At 49.4% G+C, this 14,804-nt stretch overlaps 2 protein-coding genes across 6 annotated transcripts in view; one reads left to right on the top strand and one right to left on the bottom strand.

Annotated features, from left to right (window-relative positions):
- The window catches only part of CFAP276 (cilia and flagella associated protein 276), a 58,887-nt gene that overhangs the window by 21,347 nt on the left and 22,736 nt on the right, over positions 1–14,804 (top strand). The window lies entirely within an intron of this gene.
- The window catches only part of ELAPOR1 (endosome-lysosome associated apoptosis and autophagy regulator 1), a 43,626-nt gene that overhangs the window by 13,541 nt on the left and 15,281 nt on the right, over positions 1–14,804 (bottom strand). For all 3 annotated transcript variants that reach the window (XM_070396502.1, XM_070396505.1, XM_070396504.1), the window contains exons 2-11: positions 14,210–14,330; positions 12,168–12,360; positions 9,829–9,976; positions 9,293–9,373; positions 8,627–8,732; positions 8,341–8,490; positions 3,237–3,325; positions 1,549–1,726; positions 745–873; positions 287–377 (exon numbers count right to left, since the gene is read on the bottom strand). In XM_070396502.1, the coding sequence (XP_070252603.1) occupies positions 287–377; positions 745–873; positions 1,549–1,726; positions 3,237–3,325; positions 8,341–8,490; positions 8,627–8,732; positions 9,293–9,373; positions 9,829–9,976; positions 12,168–12,360; positions 14,210–14,330 (1,286 nt within the window). The remainder of the gene's footprint in view (positions 1–286; positions 378–744; positions 874–1,548; positions 1,727–3,236; positions 3,326–8,340; positions 8,491–8,626; positions 8,733–9,292; positions 9,374–9,828; positions 9,977–12,167; positions 12,361–14,209; positions 14,331–14,804) is intronic.

The following is a 14,804-nucleotide window of genomic DNA, read 5'->3' as shown; positions in this document are numbered from 1 at the left end:
AAGTTTTTTAAATTGTATCCAATGCTGTGAGGAGGAAGGCTTTAAGTAGCATGTGGCCAGTGTGGAAGGAGCTAGATGGGATGGGAGAGTGGTAGGTAGATCAGCATGAGCAGCGACTAAGACCCTGGGTCAGGGTCAGGTTCACACTGTCAGACCATTGCCATGCTCTGTCTGTCTGAACTGCTGCTTCAGCATGCAGAGCCCTCTCCCTACTGCATTCCAAGGTATGTGGGACATGGATGTGGCCAAGGTGGCGCTGGCTTCCCCTTAGTTTTGCATTCCTCACCTAAATCCTGGCACAACCAGAGTGAGGATCATGAAGTCATTGTCCGAGGCTCCAGCCGCCGTGTAAATGTAATCCCCAGCCACCTCCCAGCCTGGAAGGAGAGGAGAGAGTTAACGCCCCAGTGGTGTTGGGTGCAGGGCACGCATGCGCCCAGATGACACTCTGGAACTACTGCCGGACACAACCATGTCACACCTGCCCCACTACTTTGGTCAACGACTCTGAAGCTCTCAGAGCAAGACCTCTGGGGCATGTGCATGCTGTTTCTAGTTCAGTTTTGGTCTCTGAAACGAGATTTGGTAGAAGACATGCCCATGAGGAGTGGAACTTTCCAGGGAATGCGTGGCCTGGTTAGCTCATTTCCCCCTAGACATCATAGTATGAAAATATGTGACGTAGGAAGAGCCCCCGTGGTGTGCAGGGGGCCGAGAGTGCGCGGCAAGGGGAGAAGCCCTTACCTGTCATGCCCTTGTACTCAAAGTTGGTCCCACTGAGAACGGTCGTTTCCATGTTCGTGGGCAGTGTGTTCCACCATTTGTATTCGAATCCCACGACAGGCTCAGTGCCAGCTGGGCAGCGGCTACAATCTGGGGGGACCACAGATCCATGCATTCAGCGAGAAGGCTGCAGCCACCCTGACCGGGGCTGCTGTCACACGGACAAGTGGCAACCGTCATGGGCAGCCAATCAAGGGAGTGCTGAGTACTGCTGCACAGTGATATGAAGTTGACCCAAAACATTCTGGCAATGTATTTAACAGGCTCAAGCTGCACACGCTGACCCTTCCTTCCCACGTTCCAGCTATCCTCCTCGCCCACCTAATTTTTCTTTTCCAAATGTAGACGTATCTTCTGGCCTGACCCATACAGTTCATGTTACTTGTCACATTATGAGCAGTACATGCATTCACATGAATAGGTACACAAATTCCCCCAACTCCTCTCTGCAGCATGGCTCACAGGTCCATATGTGTCCAGCTGGCCCTCCCAGCTCCCAGACCTTCCGGTTAGCATCCCTGCCACCAGCTGGGAGCCTCGGGGGGGGGGGGGGGTGGCGCCCCTGCAGGCCTGAGTCACAGTGGCAGTTGGAGTGAGAAGAGCAGGCAGTTCATTCTCAAGTGTGACTGTGACCTACAGACAGCCCACCCTGACTGCTCGTCTCCTGAACTTAGTCCTCGGGGGTGTCCCATCCCTCACTGCCTCCCTCGGAAGGTGCTGTGGAAATGGATGAGATGCAGGGAACAGGCAGTAAAGGGGGGTTACCAGAGCCGTTGGAGTAAGAGCCATAAGGGCAGGGCTCGCAGGTGCTGTTGTCAGTTTTGAAGAAGCCTGGGTTGCATGGCGGGCAACGGGTCTTCACGCCAGAAGCGGGCAGCTTCACCGCCCCCTCGAGATCCTCGTTACAGATTTTCGGCTGGGCCCATTTGTACATGAGCTGCGTCTGCAGAAATGGATCAAGAACGGCTCAGCCTGTACGCAGCTTAGCACATCTTTAGGAAAGTTGACTTTGAGGACAGGGAGATTCTGGGCTATAGTGAAAACTCCACCAGGGCGGGGATCTTTATCTTGGTCACTGATGTATCCCAAGCACCTAGCCCAGCGCCTGGGACATGGTTGTGCTCAATAAATGCATTTGAATGCATGTTGACTGGGTGAAAGGGGATATACCTAATGATGACTTGTGTGACATGGGGTGGGGGGACCAGTTGTCTTCAGAGAAAGCTCGGATTCCAATGTAGAATCACAGGAAAAGCAGCTGGTAAATACCAGAGCACAGAAAGGCATGGATGGAATTCCCAATTTGTCTCTTGGGTGCTGTCTTTGCTTTTGCATTTATTCAGAAAACTAGTAACATCTATATGTCAGACCTGGAGACTCAGAGATGGTGAGAGAGACAGGGCAACAGTCACATAATAACAATCCACATGGGGGTGTGGACACTGTGTTCTGGGACATCAAGGCTTTGATCAAGCCTATGTTGGCCAAAGGCTACAAACTTCCAGTGATAAGGCCATTATGCTCTGGGGATGTAGGGTACAGGATGGTGATTACAGTTCGTAATAACGGATCATATACTTGAGAGTTGCTACGAGTGTAGATCTTAAATGTTCTCACCATAAAAAAAACAAATGGTAATTATGTGATGTGATGGAGGTGTTAGCCAATGCTCTGATGCTCATCGTTTTGCAGAATGTGAGGGTATCAGATCAACATGCTGCACACCTTCAACTCACACAGTCTTACATGTCAGTGACGTCGCAATAAAGCTGGGGGTGGGAGGCAAGAGGCCAGTGGACAAGAAAAGCAGCACCCTACAGGTCGAGAAGGCCTTGGCCCAAGCGGGAGGGGAGAGTGGGGCAGAAGGGAGCAAAGACGGGCACATTCAGCCACATGATGTGCCCAGAGAGGAGAAGAGGAGCAGGACTGTCCTCATGAAATCAGGGAGTCAGCTGAGGCCAAGAAAATGGCAATTTTTACAAGATCAGATGGAACACCAGATGCTGCAGAACTGAGTCTGAGGTGCAGCTGATAAGATACACGGCCATTCCCGCTTGCTGCTGGGGAAGGAGATGCTGCTGCAAACATGAGGGCGGGGCGGGGCCGGGGAATGAGAGATGACTGAGAAACAGTCGCTGCTAGGACCAGCCTTTATCCTGTGCTTAACAGGCAGAACTCAGCCAGCCAGCAAACATGTGCATGCTAACAGCCAAGCACACGCTCAGTGAATGCAGCTTCCCCGACTCCTGATTCTGTCTCCTCAGGAGGCTCTGCTTTAGTGAGGCAGACAGTGCATCCAGAGGGTCTGATCTAAGACAGACCCTCCACTGGGGCCCCGGGGTCCCTCTGAGGCCTCTGGGGTTTTCTCTGGTGCAGCTTCAGTGGCCGCTGGAACTCCAAATGTGGTAAAGCCCAGGGAGCGGGAAGAGGGGCCCCGAGACCGTGCTACCCACCTCTCCGTTGGCATCGCAGGCCGTGTGCGTGTAGAAGTAATCTTTGTCGGTGCAGGCTGGGCGCATTTTGCAGGAAGAGGATCCTTTTTCTAAACGGCAAATGCGAGGACAAATACTCGGGTTACATAGGAAAGCAGAGCTCTTGACCGTTTGCTCATGACCCTGTGGCTCCAAGACCCCGGGGCCCAGCACAGCACAGATACTGCGGGAAGTAGAAAAGCCTGCACACCAACCCTGCCCTCGGCCTCAGTGGCAGAAGTCACAGTCTCTGAGGCCCTGCTCACACGCCCCTGGCCACCGTCCCTGGTGCTGGGGAGAAGCCACAGCCGCGCTGGGGGGCAGCGCGTGGAGAAGTGGACTGGCCGGAGGACCCGCAGTGAGGGTGGGTAGCTGGAAAGAGCATCTCACAGGTTAACCACCACCAACCAAGTTCCCTGAAACCCGCCATCTTCCAGGTCAGAATCCTGACTGGGTGCGGTTTCTACTCCTGAGGGGAACAGAAAAGCTTAGGATAGTGCCTTCATGCTCTTATTCTAATTCTTTCTCTGAATTTTCTCTTCATATTTTCTTTCCGCACAACCTCCCGCCCCAGCACCCCAGCATTCTCTGCACCTGATGAAAAATGTCAGCTATCGTTTCATTTATTCTCCTCTTGTGTGTTCTCCTCGTGTGCCTGTTAGTTCTGCTTTAACCCTCTGAACCCCTGGATAGCAAGAACTGCTTCAGTGAATCCTACTTTAAAGCAAGGGACCTCACCTTTTAAAAATGATGCACCCTTTTGAGAATTTGAAAAAGAGACCTGTTTTCTCTATCCAAAAATACACACACCCCATGCATTAAATTTCTAAGAAATTAATTTTCTCCAGAATGAAAATCACTGCTTTATAGAATGTGAGTGTACACTAGTACCACTGCTGTCACCACTATTTCTAATATGACTACAGTGTCCTGCAGGCGAGCATGTGATCACGTGAGACTGCCTCCCTCTCTGTTACCTGACAGGCAGTGTGGTGGAGTGGAATGAGCTACTAACTCAGACGGGTCTGGGTCTGGGTCTGGATCCCGCGTCATCATTTCATAGCTGTGTCACTTTAGGCAAGTTACTTGACCTCCCTGAGCCTGAGTGCTCTCATATGTAAAACAGGAATAATAATAATATCTGCTTGGCAGGAGCCAGCACACCTGGCACCTTGTAAGGAGGGACTCACTAAATGCTGGTAACTTTTTTTTTTTTTTTTAATATATTTTATTGATTTTTTACAGAGAGGAAGGGAGAGAGATAGAGAGCTAGAAACATCGATGAGAGAAACATCGATCAGCCGCCTCCTGCACATCTCCTACTGGGGATGTGCCCGCAACCCAGGTACATGCCCTTGACCGGAATCGAACCTGGGACCCTTCAGTCCGCAGGCCGACGCTCTATCCACTGAGCCAAACCGGTTTCGGCGCTGGTAACTCTTATTACCTGGGACTGTAGGGGTTATTTTATTTGGTAACTGTCATGCGTTTTTAATAAGGATTAAAGTCTCTTTCTCTCCCTTCCAGTTAAGGGCTTATTTCTCAATTGAGCTCTTCTTCTTCCCAAGGCACCAAATGAGTTCCTAGATCAGAAAATTTCCCAATTGTCGCCTGGTTGGCCTGCACCAGGGAGTTCCCACAACCACGCACCTCCACGCCTCTTCTGTCCCTGTCTTATTAGCTTGGGCAAGAGGGAACTACTGGCTGAGAAACATCTGGGGCCTTCTTAGCTCGTTTATTTGGTTAACAAGCAGAAGGCCTAATTCAGCACAGAGGGATCAGGGACTCCTATTTTTGACTGGCTTGCCAGGAGAAATTTGGGGGGAGATACTGAAAGCACACCAATTCCCAGGACCCTTATGTATTGGATTTAGCAAATTGCAAGCTGTCTGTTAGAAAGTGCATTCCAGCTCGGCTGGTGTGGCTCAGTGGATGAGTGTCAACCTATGAACCAGGAGATCACAGTTCGAGTACCGGTCAGGGCACATGCCCATGATGCAGGCTCAATCCCCAGTGGGGGGCGTGCAGCAGGCAACCAATCAATGATTCTCTCTCATCGTTAATGTTTCTATCTCTTTCTCCTTCTCCTTTCCTCTCTAAAATCAAATATATATATATAAATTCTTAAAAAGAAAAAGTACATTCCACACTAGGGCCTTTCTCTGCTTGTCAAATATTTGCTCAGCCTGACATGCTAGCTCCAGGTATCAGCAAAAATAGTCCAGCTGTTTACACATGGACAACTGCTAAGGTGGTGTTAATAAATGATTAACCCAAATGCTGCGACAGACCTCACTCTCCTGGCTCAGGTTTCATCATGGTGTTTAAGTTGGGTACTAGTCAAATTTGAAAGATCGACCTAGATGTTTCAGAAAATGAAACGTGGTTCCTGTAGGATCGGGCCTGGCCAAAACTGTAAGGAAATAAAGTCTATCTTGGGGGCTCCAACTCCTCTTTTTGTACCTTCCTCTTCCTCTCAGTGTCTTCCCCCTGCGTCAGGAGAATAGTGTCCTCATTCTGATACACTTCAGCAAAAGAAAACAGGCCAGGCTCAGATACCACCTCAGACTCTGGGCAAATCCCTGAGCCTCTCTGAGCTGTTCTGTATTCCTTTGTAAATGGGGAAGTCACTCTTGTACTATGCTATGAGTGATAAATGAGATAATATTTTATAATTTGTAAAGTACCATACAAGTGTCATATTATTATTGCTATCTATGCCAATAGCATTTTTATATTAGCAGAGGACTGCTGGGACAGACCTTAACGTAATGAATTAATAAAGTTAGTGCTTACTACATGCCAGGCACTGTTCTAAATCCTTCACCTGTATTACTTAATCCATACAGTAACACTATGAGGTAGATATGATTACTGTCATTCCATTTTATAGATGATGAAACTGAGGCACAGACAGATAACTTGCCCAAGGTGGCGAAGGTAGTAAATGGTAGACTAGAGATTTGAACCGTAGTAATTTAGTTCTGGGGTCCAGGCTCTTAAATCCCAGGCTGTTCTCTTAGGAAATGAATCCCTAACTATTAAATGTAACACCAAGGAATTAATCCTAATGATCAAGTTTTAGGTATCAATGAGGAAAATGCTTTCTTTCAGTCAAGGTTTTGTGCTTAACATCTCCTCCCTCAATGGCTCTGCCTTAGTCTGGGTCTTGGATACCTGGACCTGTTGTGAAATCTCCTTTCCTCACCCATTTTCCAAATGGCAGCCAGAGTGGTCTTTCAAAAGCACAAGCCAGGCCATGCCCCCAGCTTAAAACTTTGTAGTGGCTCCCACTGCTGAAAGGATCAAATCTCAACTTTTGAGCAGTGGCACAGAAGGACGGTCCATAATCTGTTCCCTGCCCACCTCTCCAAGTAAGCCCAGCCATGCTAGTTACTCCAAGTTCCCTGAGCCTTCTGGCTTTGGCTCATACTTCTTCCAGAACGTCCCGCCCCCATCAAATCACCAACTTGTCTTTCAAGACTCAGTTCATCTCTCAAGACCACAGCTAGCGAAGCCTTTCCCCCCTCCCTAGAGAGGAATGACCGCTTCCCTTCTTCGCCTCCACTGCACCCTACACTCGACGCTCCTATCCCCCAGCACCTCCGACTCCATGAAGTCACTACACTTAGATGTTTCCATAACCACGTTTCCCCCTTTCAACAGAAGCTGGAAGGCAGGCACCGCTCTAACCCTAGCACCAAGCTCAAGCCTTGGCACCTACCAGACACCCAGGACGTATTTGTAAATGGGTGACTAAAGGTTCCCAGGGTCTTTGGTCACTTCCTTCATGAGCACTCCACCATAGGCTCTCATCAGACTCTCTCAGCAGCTTCCCAGCTTCCCATTGACCCTGGATTCTGGAGGAGTCAAGTCCCAAAGAACTGTAACCCTCTTTGTACCCCTAGCTGGTAGGTGGTCGACAAGCTGACCTTGTTCTTCGTAGTAAAAACTCACTCCCCAGCCAAAGGGGTAGAGTGGGATATCGGTGGCAGAAGGAGAATAGACTCCAAGAATTCAGACTCCCAACCTACCACTTCACAACAGCTCTCTGAATACAAATCGGTTTACATGGAGTTTATCAAAATACTCGTAGGTAGTTTTTCTAGAACCACTTGCCATTCACACCCTTGCACAGTAGCTGGGCTGGAAAGAGCTGGAGACTTAGACTAACAAAGGCTGCCATTGACCGAGCAGGGAAGAGGAATAAGAAAGTCGAGTGGAAGAACAGGAATTTAGACGTACAGATAAAAACTTCCCCCAAGATCTGAACATTCCTGTTCTTGCTGAAATCTATACTCCTCTGGCAAGATCCGTGGACAGAAACAGGATTTCTGTTTTAAAAATAGTGTAAAAATAAGCAGCTAACAAGGTCAGTGGCGGGTCTTGGCTGAGCCAACACATACTGTAACACCTGTGTTAAGGTTGGGTGTGTCTGTGTAGGGATTCGGGGTCTGCTTGAGAGAGCGCCTTGAGCTGGGTTTGTGTATGGTTCTGTGTGAGAAAGAAAAAATGAAATAACTAGTTGTGAGTGTTTGCAGGGGCAGAAAAGGGACTCTCTCTCTCTCACACTACTAGTTTTTTCAGAACCTGTCTTGGAGATTGGCCCCCTTACCAACCACTGGAGTGCCTGAGCCGGGGCCCTCTGGTTCATAGGTTGACGTTCAACCACTGAGCCACACTGGCCAGGCCATGCCATGTACTTCTTACTGTCTAACATACAATATAAACTTTTATATATTTATTGTTTACTTATTATAGTTGTTGTTTATTGTCTGTCTTACCCCCTCCAGCATGTAAATTCCATGAAGACAGGGCACTTTGTCTGTTTTGTTCACCAATATATTCCAAGCACCTAGAATAGGCCCTGGCAGATAATAGCAGCTCAATGAATACCTATTAAATGATTTCATTTTTATTTCCGGAGCAATTGGTAGGATGTGGGTTGGCAAGGTTCTTCCAGTGTCCAGAAAGCAAGGGTTTAAGAATGACCAGTCTGGATTTGACCAGAAGGATGGCTCCACCGCCTGTTTCTCCCTGTGCTTGGTATCGCCCTCCAAACCCTTCCTGCCTTCAGAAACATCACCTGAGTATTTGTCGGCGTCACACTGGTGGCAAGAAGTTTCTTCCTTGTTTGAATAAGAATTTTCTGGACAAAGTTTGCAGAAAGAGGAGCCCTGCTTGTCTGCATAGGTGCCGGGTTTGCAGGGGAAGCATTCCGAAGTGTAGGCCACCCCTGGGAAGGAAGAACATAGAAAAGCAAAACTTGCACCTAGAGACTGAGCCCCCTGGGGACTGGCCCCCACTCTCCTCCTACAGAGTCACAAGGCTGAAAACTCAGCAGCAGACCCGGGCCCCGCCCCTCTCCATACCTGTGATGACGATGTTTCTCACCAGCACAGGCTTGGAGACTTTGGACCACACTGAGAAGGCTGTGGTTCTCCAATAGAGGACGTTATTGCCTCGATTTAGCTTTACCTACAAACACAGACAGGAGTTAGTGCAGCCTCTCGCTGGGACCCCTCCTCTTACCAGTGCCTATTCTGATCCTCCCCCTCACTTCCGCAGCTTTGCACTTGCTCTTGTCTTGGCCTTCCTCCTCTGTCTTCTGAGCTTCCTCTACCACCATCTCCCACCCTCAGTCACATACACCATGAGCAACTCTGCAGCGAGACTGGTGAAGGGATCTGACGGTAGGGTGGGTCTGACAGTAGGGTGAATGGAATTCCTCCTTCTTCTCTGATTCTACTTATCCATCTCCTGTCCCCAGAAGACCTGGCCTTTAAAAAGGCTGCTGATCCTTGGGGTCAAGCCACTGGTGCAGCAAGACAGCCCACACCCACATTTCGTCAACTCATTAGGAGAGAAACTGCAGCATCCTCATCATGTCAGACCCCTGTCCTCTGGGGAAGGAGGGGTGGAGGCCTGGGCTGGGAGGAAGCACTCCTCGGAGGAAAGGCCCTTGGGCCCTTTTCCGGGATTTCTAGGAACGGCTGCATGTCCAGCAGAGGCGGCAGGAAGGCTGGCTTGATGCTCACATTGTGGAATTCCCATCCTTTCTCTGTGGTCCTCATCCACCGGGAGTCATCTGCATTGGGCTGGCACTGGTCATTCTGGACCTGAGGCAGCAGGAGTTTGGGATCAGAGTCTTCTAAGGAAATGGGTTCCTTCCCCCACGCTGTGGCAGCCTTCCAGAGGCCCCTTTTTGTGGGAGAAGTGTTGCCAATTTCCTTTAGGAACAGAGCTCAGAACATACGAGCCTTGAAGGAGGGCAGGAGCTAGTCGCACACACAGAACGTCAGGCACTGACAACAAAGACATAACCGGTAACTCAGAGAAGCCATTCCATGCGGTGTGCGTGTCTGAGCAGGGCGAAACCCCCAGGATTCCCAGACTCCCCTTTTCCCCTCAGATTCCCTCGCCTCTTGAAGCCTCAGCTCCTTTTGCCCACAGTTCTCTCCAGAGGATAACAACTGTGGCGATTTCCCAGGCAGGACTGGGCTTGATTCCTGCAGGTGCATCTGAGCCACGGAGAGTTTCTGCCGCCCACCCTCCCCCTTGGCCAACAGCTTACAAAAAACTCAAAGATGATGTTGGAGTCTGCGTAGTAGTATTCGAAGCTGACAGTGCCCGACTGCTTCAGGTTGACGGCATACTTCAGTGTGGCCGTGCACTCGTCCGTGTTGGAGGCGATGTAGTCGCCCAGGGGAACCCACTTGGACCTGTGGGTTGAAACAGGGGCCAGGTTCACTGTCAGGGGCACGGCCCACCAGCTTCATGTGACCTTCTAGGTCTCTGGGGGAATTCTTGATTTGTGATTCACAGGCGAAAGCTGAGACCTGAAAATGCTCAGTAAAGAATGACGTCTGAGCCTGGCCAGATGGCTCAGTGGTTGAGCATCGACCTGTGAACCAGGAGACCACGGTTCGATTCCCAGTCAGGGCACATGCCTGCCTTGCGGGCTCAATCCCTAATGTGGGGCGTGTAGGAGGCAGCCAATCAACGATTCTCTCTCATCATTGATGTTTCTATCTCTCTCCCTCCCTTCCTCTTTGAAATCAATAAAACATTTATATATATATTTTTTAAAAGAACGACCTCTGGATCAAGGAACCAATAAGAGGTGGCCCCACATTATGCCCCCACTATTTCACTGTTTTGCTGGAAACCAGCTCATGTCTCCAATGACTAATAATGTCCCATTAAGGGGACCTCAGTTTAGTCCCCTGGTTTCCTCCTGTGTTTGTCAGAGTAACATGGCACCTCCAGCTCTTCAACAGTTAGTGTTATTCTCGCGTGGAAGCATATCCAAAGCACCTATGCTGAGCTCCTGCAAGATTCCCGCACTAACCTAATGGTATTGATTGCTCCTGTTAAACGAGACAACACTGAATGCTGATGTGCTCCCCGGCATCAGCTATAAATAACTGCTGAAGTCAGATGAATAATTAAAAGGGTGCCATAATGGGTTACATTTGCAAAATGCATCACAATTCTGGTGTTTGTCAGAGCTGTCCCTGGCGAGGATCACTTCACACTCAATCAGAACAACATGTCTTCACCGATTTCTAGTGCCAGGCGTTGCTCCAAATTCTTGCTCTTATCATCTCATTTAATCCTTACCACTCCCTATAAGAGGAATACTATTTTTAGGATGAGGAACCTGAGGCACCTGGGTCGGCTCAGTCACGTTCTCTGTTAGGACACAGATGGGGTTGGTTGTCTTAACCTGCATTCCCTCTCCTTCCAGCTTTAGTCCTCTCCAGCTTTCTCTCGGAGGCAATGTTGTCGTGCTAATGATTTTGACACATAGTTTGAATTCTAAAACTGGACTCTGAAATGCCTGCTGCCTGGCTCCGACAAGGTACTTCTAGGAGGTTAAAGTATAAGAATGGGAGACATTGCTCTCGTTTTAGAAATCCAAGTGTAATGCAGTTATTAACTCCTTTTTGTCCTTTTGATTGCTTGGGCATAAGAGACACTTTCATGGACATGCTTCTCCCCCGTATTCTTGGCCAGTATTTAACAAAGAGCAGTGGACGACTGTCTTTTACATCCATGCACCGCCCCCACTTTCTTCCCTAGGATCCAACGTTGCCTCGCACACACCGACTCATTGGAAGGTGGCAGCTCGGGGCGGTAGAAAGCTTGGGACTGGGTGTGAGTTCCAGTTCCTCGCCTGTGAAATGGGAGCAGTCATGCTATTTCACAGCCTCTCATGGGGATTAAAGCATCCAGCATGGTGCTGAACAACAGAAGGCACATCATTTCACTCCGACCCCTGGCATTACGTATTCAGAGATTTTAACAAGGAAAGCTCACCAGTTCTACAAGCACCCTGAGCTGAGCTTTTCAATTACTAAAAATATCTCCTTTTGAGCTGGGAACTTTTCAGTCACTGGAGTCTCAAAGGATTTGAAAGCCACCACAGACCAAAGCTCTGGTCCTGCCTGCTCTATCCCCTCCCCCCACACACCTCGGGGTTGGCAGACCAGTTTTAGAAGGTAGCACCGAAGCTAGGAAGATGCCCAACACATTGTGTTGCCATCAACGTGAGGCTGTTTATTGGCTGACCCCGAATTGCATGGTGGGAATGCAATTGGATTTTGTTTTAAATGGACTGGGCCCTTGAACCCGTGGCCATCTTACCTACCTCTCTCTATCTCCCCATGTTTTTCTCCTGCCACAAATGCTTGTCCATCACTAGGAAGCTTATGTCCGTGAATGGGCTAAGGTGGACGGACGTCCCACCTAACAGTGCTGTGGGCACCTGCTTCAGCCCTCAGCCTGGGCTCCCTCCTCTCCACCCTCCCTGCCCGCCTGCAGAGCAGAAGAGGAGTGCTCCCTGAGCCCCTTCCCAGCACAGGGAGGAGGGACACAGGGGTGGGAGAGGACAGGGAGAAGGTGACTCACAAAGTGCAGTTCTCGGTGGACTCGTTGGTGTTGTCGTTGATCTCCACGTTGGATGAGAGGCTGGCAAAGCCATGGGGCAGCTCGTCCCACTCGTCAAACCGGATGCCTGTGCCAAGGGAGTAGCGGCCCTCAGTGCAGGGCTTACAGGACTGGTCCTTCATGTCCAGAAACTCCCCAGCATTGCAAGAAAAGGCTGGAACACAAAGCAAGGACAAGGGTGGGGTGATGAGGCTGCTGCTGCCCTAGGAGAAGTGGGCAGGTTCTGGGCATCCTACAGGGAGGAGCAGAGGGTGGAGGTCTAGGCATTGGGCCCACTAAGCGTTAGAGCCATGCATGTCTTGTCCAAGTCCATTAACATGGAATGTCTGAACAGGCAAATCCACAAAGACACGTGGTGAATTTGTGGGGCCAGCGAGTTGGGGGAGAGATGGCTGGTAGATTTGATGTCTCTTTTTGGGGTGATGATAGTGTTCTGACATTAGATAGTGGTGATGGTTATGCAACTCTGAATATTCTAAAAACTAAGTGAACTTTACACTTTGAGGTGTATTTTATGACATGCAAATTATATCTCAATAAAGCTGTTATTTAAAAAAGAAAAAGACTTGGGCTGTGGAAGCTCTGCCTTGCTGAGGGATTTGGGCTTCTCCCTGTCAATCTTGTTTCCTAAGGGGGTAGCCGTGGCCATTCCGAGACCTCTCCAGTGAAGAGGACACCATGGTCTCTCACGCCGACCCCTCTGAAGGGCACCTGGCCCTCCTGCCTTGAGTTTCCCCTTGAGTCTCTGTCTCCTTTCCGGTTCCACTGACCATGCGGTTGGGATTCTCATGACCTGTCAGCTCACCCTCCCTCGGCAGTGTCCTCCTAACTTGTGCCCTGTTTCTTGTTTCTGCTCACTTTGTGGTGAGAAGTATCATTCTAAAACATTGACTTAATTAAAAAATGATCAGGTACCCCTCTTTGGTTATTGAATTGAGCTCTCAGCCAAACTTTCCAGCTTATCTCCCATGCAGACTTTTCTCCAGCACAGCCCCATCCTCACGCTGCCTGCGTTGTCTAATAAGTATCCATAGCCCCCATTCTTTTTCACCTCATATTAACACATCATACTGATGGGAGCCTGCCACCAGGCCCTGACTCCTCCAGGGATGATGGCTCAGTGACTGACACAGGAGCTCCCCATAAAGGTTTTGCTGACAAATGAATGGATATATGCACATAGGAGGAGCTCGATAAAGTTGGCCCAGTTAAGAGAAGACGGCTCATTTGTTTCCATTAGTCACACCTCCGTTCTGCTCAGGTCTTAGCAATATTCATTCTCTAATTTAACAAGTATTTATTTGCCCACTTACTGAACCAGGCATTATGCTAAGCCTATTTTAGACTTTAAATGCCCTCAATTTCCTTTCCAAATTTTCAAGTGTTCCTTGATTCTAGTCTCTGATTTGTATTGTTACTCCCTTTGCATATCTAAAAAGAACAGTGCAGGGGAATGAGCAGCTGATTGTAGAAAAGCTCTAAGAGTCTCAGAGGTGGGAACAGGAGCTGCAGGCAAGCCATCGCCTGGCTGATTGCACAGTCAGCTCCAGGCCTGGGAAGGTTCTTATTTCCTGAAGTGATGCCCAGTGTGTTTTAAATTCATCTTCTCTGGCTTCCTTTTCAAGGACGAAAGCAAATTGCAATCTTTCTAATGACCAATTGTGGCTGGTGAGTGCAGATTGGAGGCATGCACAGGCAAAAAGGAAAATGTATGCACGCTGAAAAAAGTATCTGCATGGCACACAGCTGGAATTACTTACACTTTATGCCCTAATGGGATTTAAAAACATTTTAAAAGCAAATTCAGATACCCAGTTTGCATCTGTGAAATAACATTTCTGCGCCAAATCTCAAAAGGGTTGAGGATGGGGACTAAGTGGGAAAAAGATCTGATTCCTTAGGGCAGCTGCACTGTCAGGGAGGGCCTCGCTTGCAAGGCAGGAGGCGTGGGGCAGAGGCTGAAGCTGAGTGACAGGTGGCCCTGGAGCGGGATGGCTGCTTACAGCACTCGGTGCCCTTGACGGGGTCCGGGAGGCTGGTGCAGAGGCCTGGGGTGTGTGGCACAGCAACCCTCCACCTGGAACTCGTGCTGTCACATGCGGTGTACTCGTAGTGGTACTCAGACTGCAGGGGAGAGAACAGTGGGCAAAACCCACGTTAGTGTGGATCCAACCGTACCAGCTTCTCACCCTCTTCCTCCCCAGCACCAGGGCTACTGACCCTCGTCAACAGAGTAACACCCTGAGACCCTGGTGGGGAGCAAGGCATCATGGGAGCTATAATTATTTAGACCACTCCTCTCCATCCAGTCATGGTCTAGCCTTTAGAAATCCTTTTTTTTCTTTGCCTCAGCCAGGCACAGGGAAGATCCATGGAGACTAAGGAAAGCTAGAGAATTCTGAACGCTGTCTCTGTGTAAAACATCCTTTGCCGACTCCGTCCATACCTTTGAGAACCCCTGGACCGCTGGGGCGAGCCCCCAGCATTTGCCGTTATGTATAAGCAATGTCCTGATATTACTGAACAGACTAGAAACAGATGGAGTTTTTTTTACCCCAAACTGTAGGATTTATGAGCAAGGACTATCCATTAAAAATT

This window comes from Myotis yumanensis, unplaced genomic scaffold, assembly GCF_028538775.1.
Source record: "Myotis yumanensis isolate MYYU_CA2020_CCGP unplaced genomic scaffold, mMyoYum1.0.hap1 SCAF_17, whole genome shotgun sequence".
Lineage (NCBI taxonomy): Eukaryota > Metazoa > Chordata > Mammalia > Chiroptera > Vespertilionidae > Myotis > Myotis yumanensis.
This window is presented reverse-complemented; position numbering and strand designations above follow the sequence as displayed.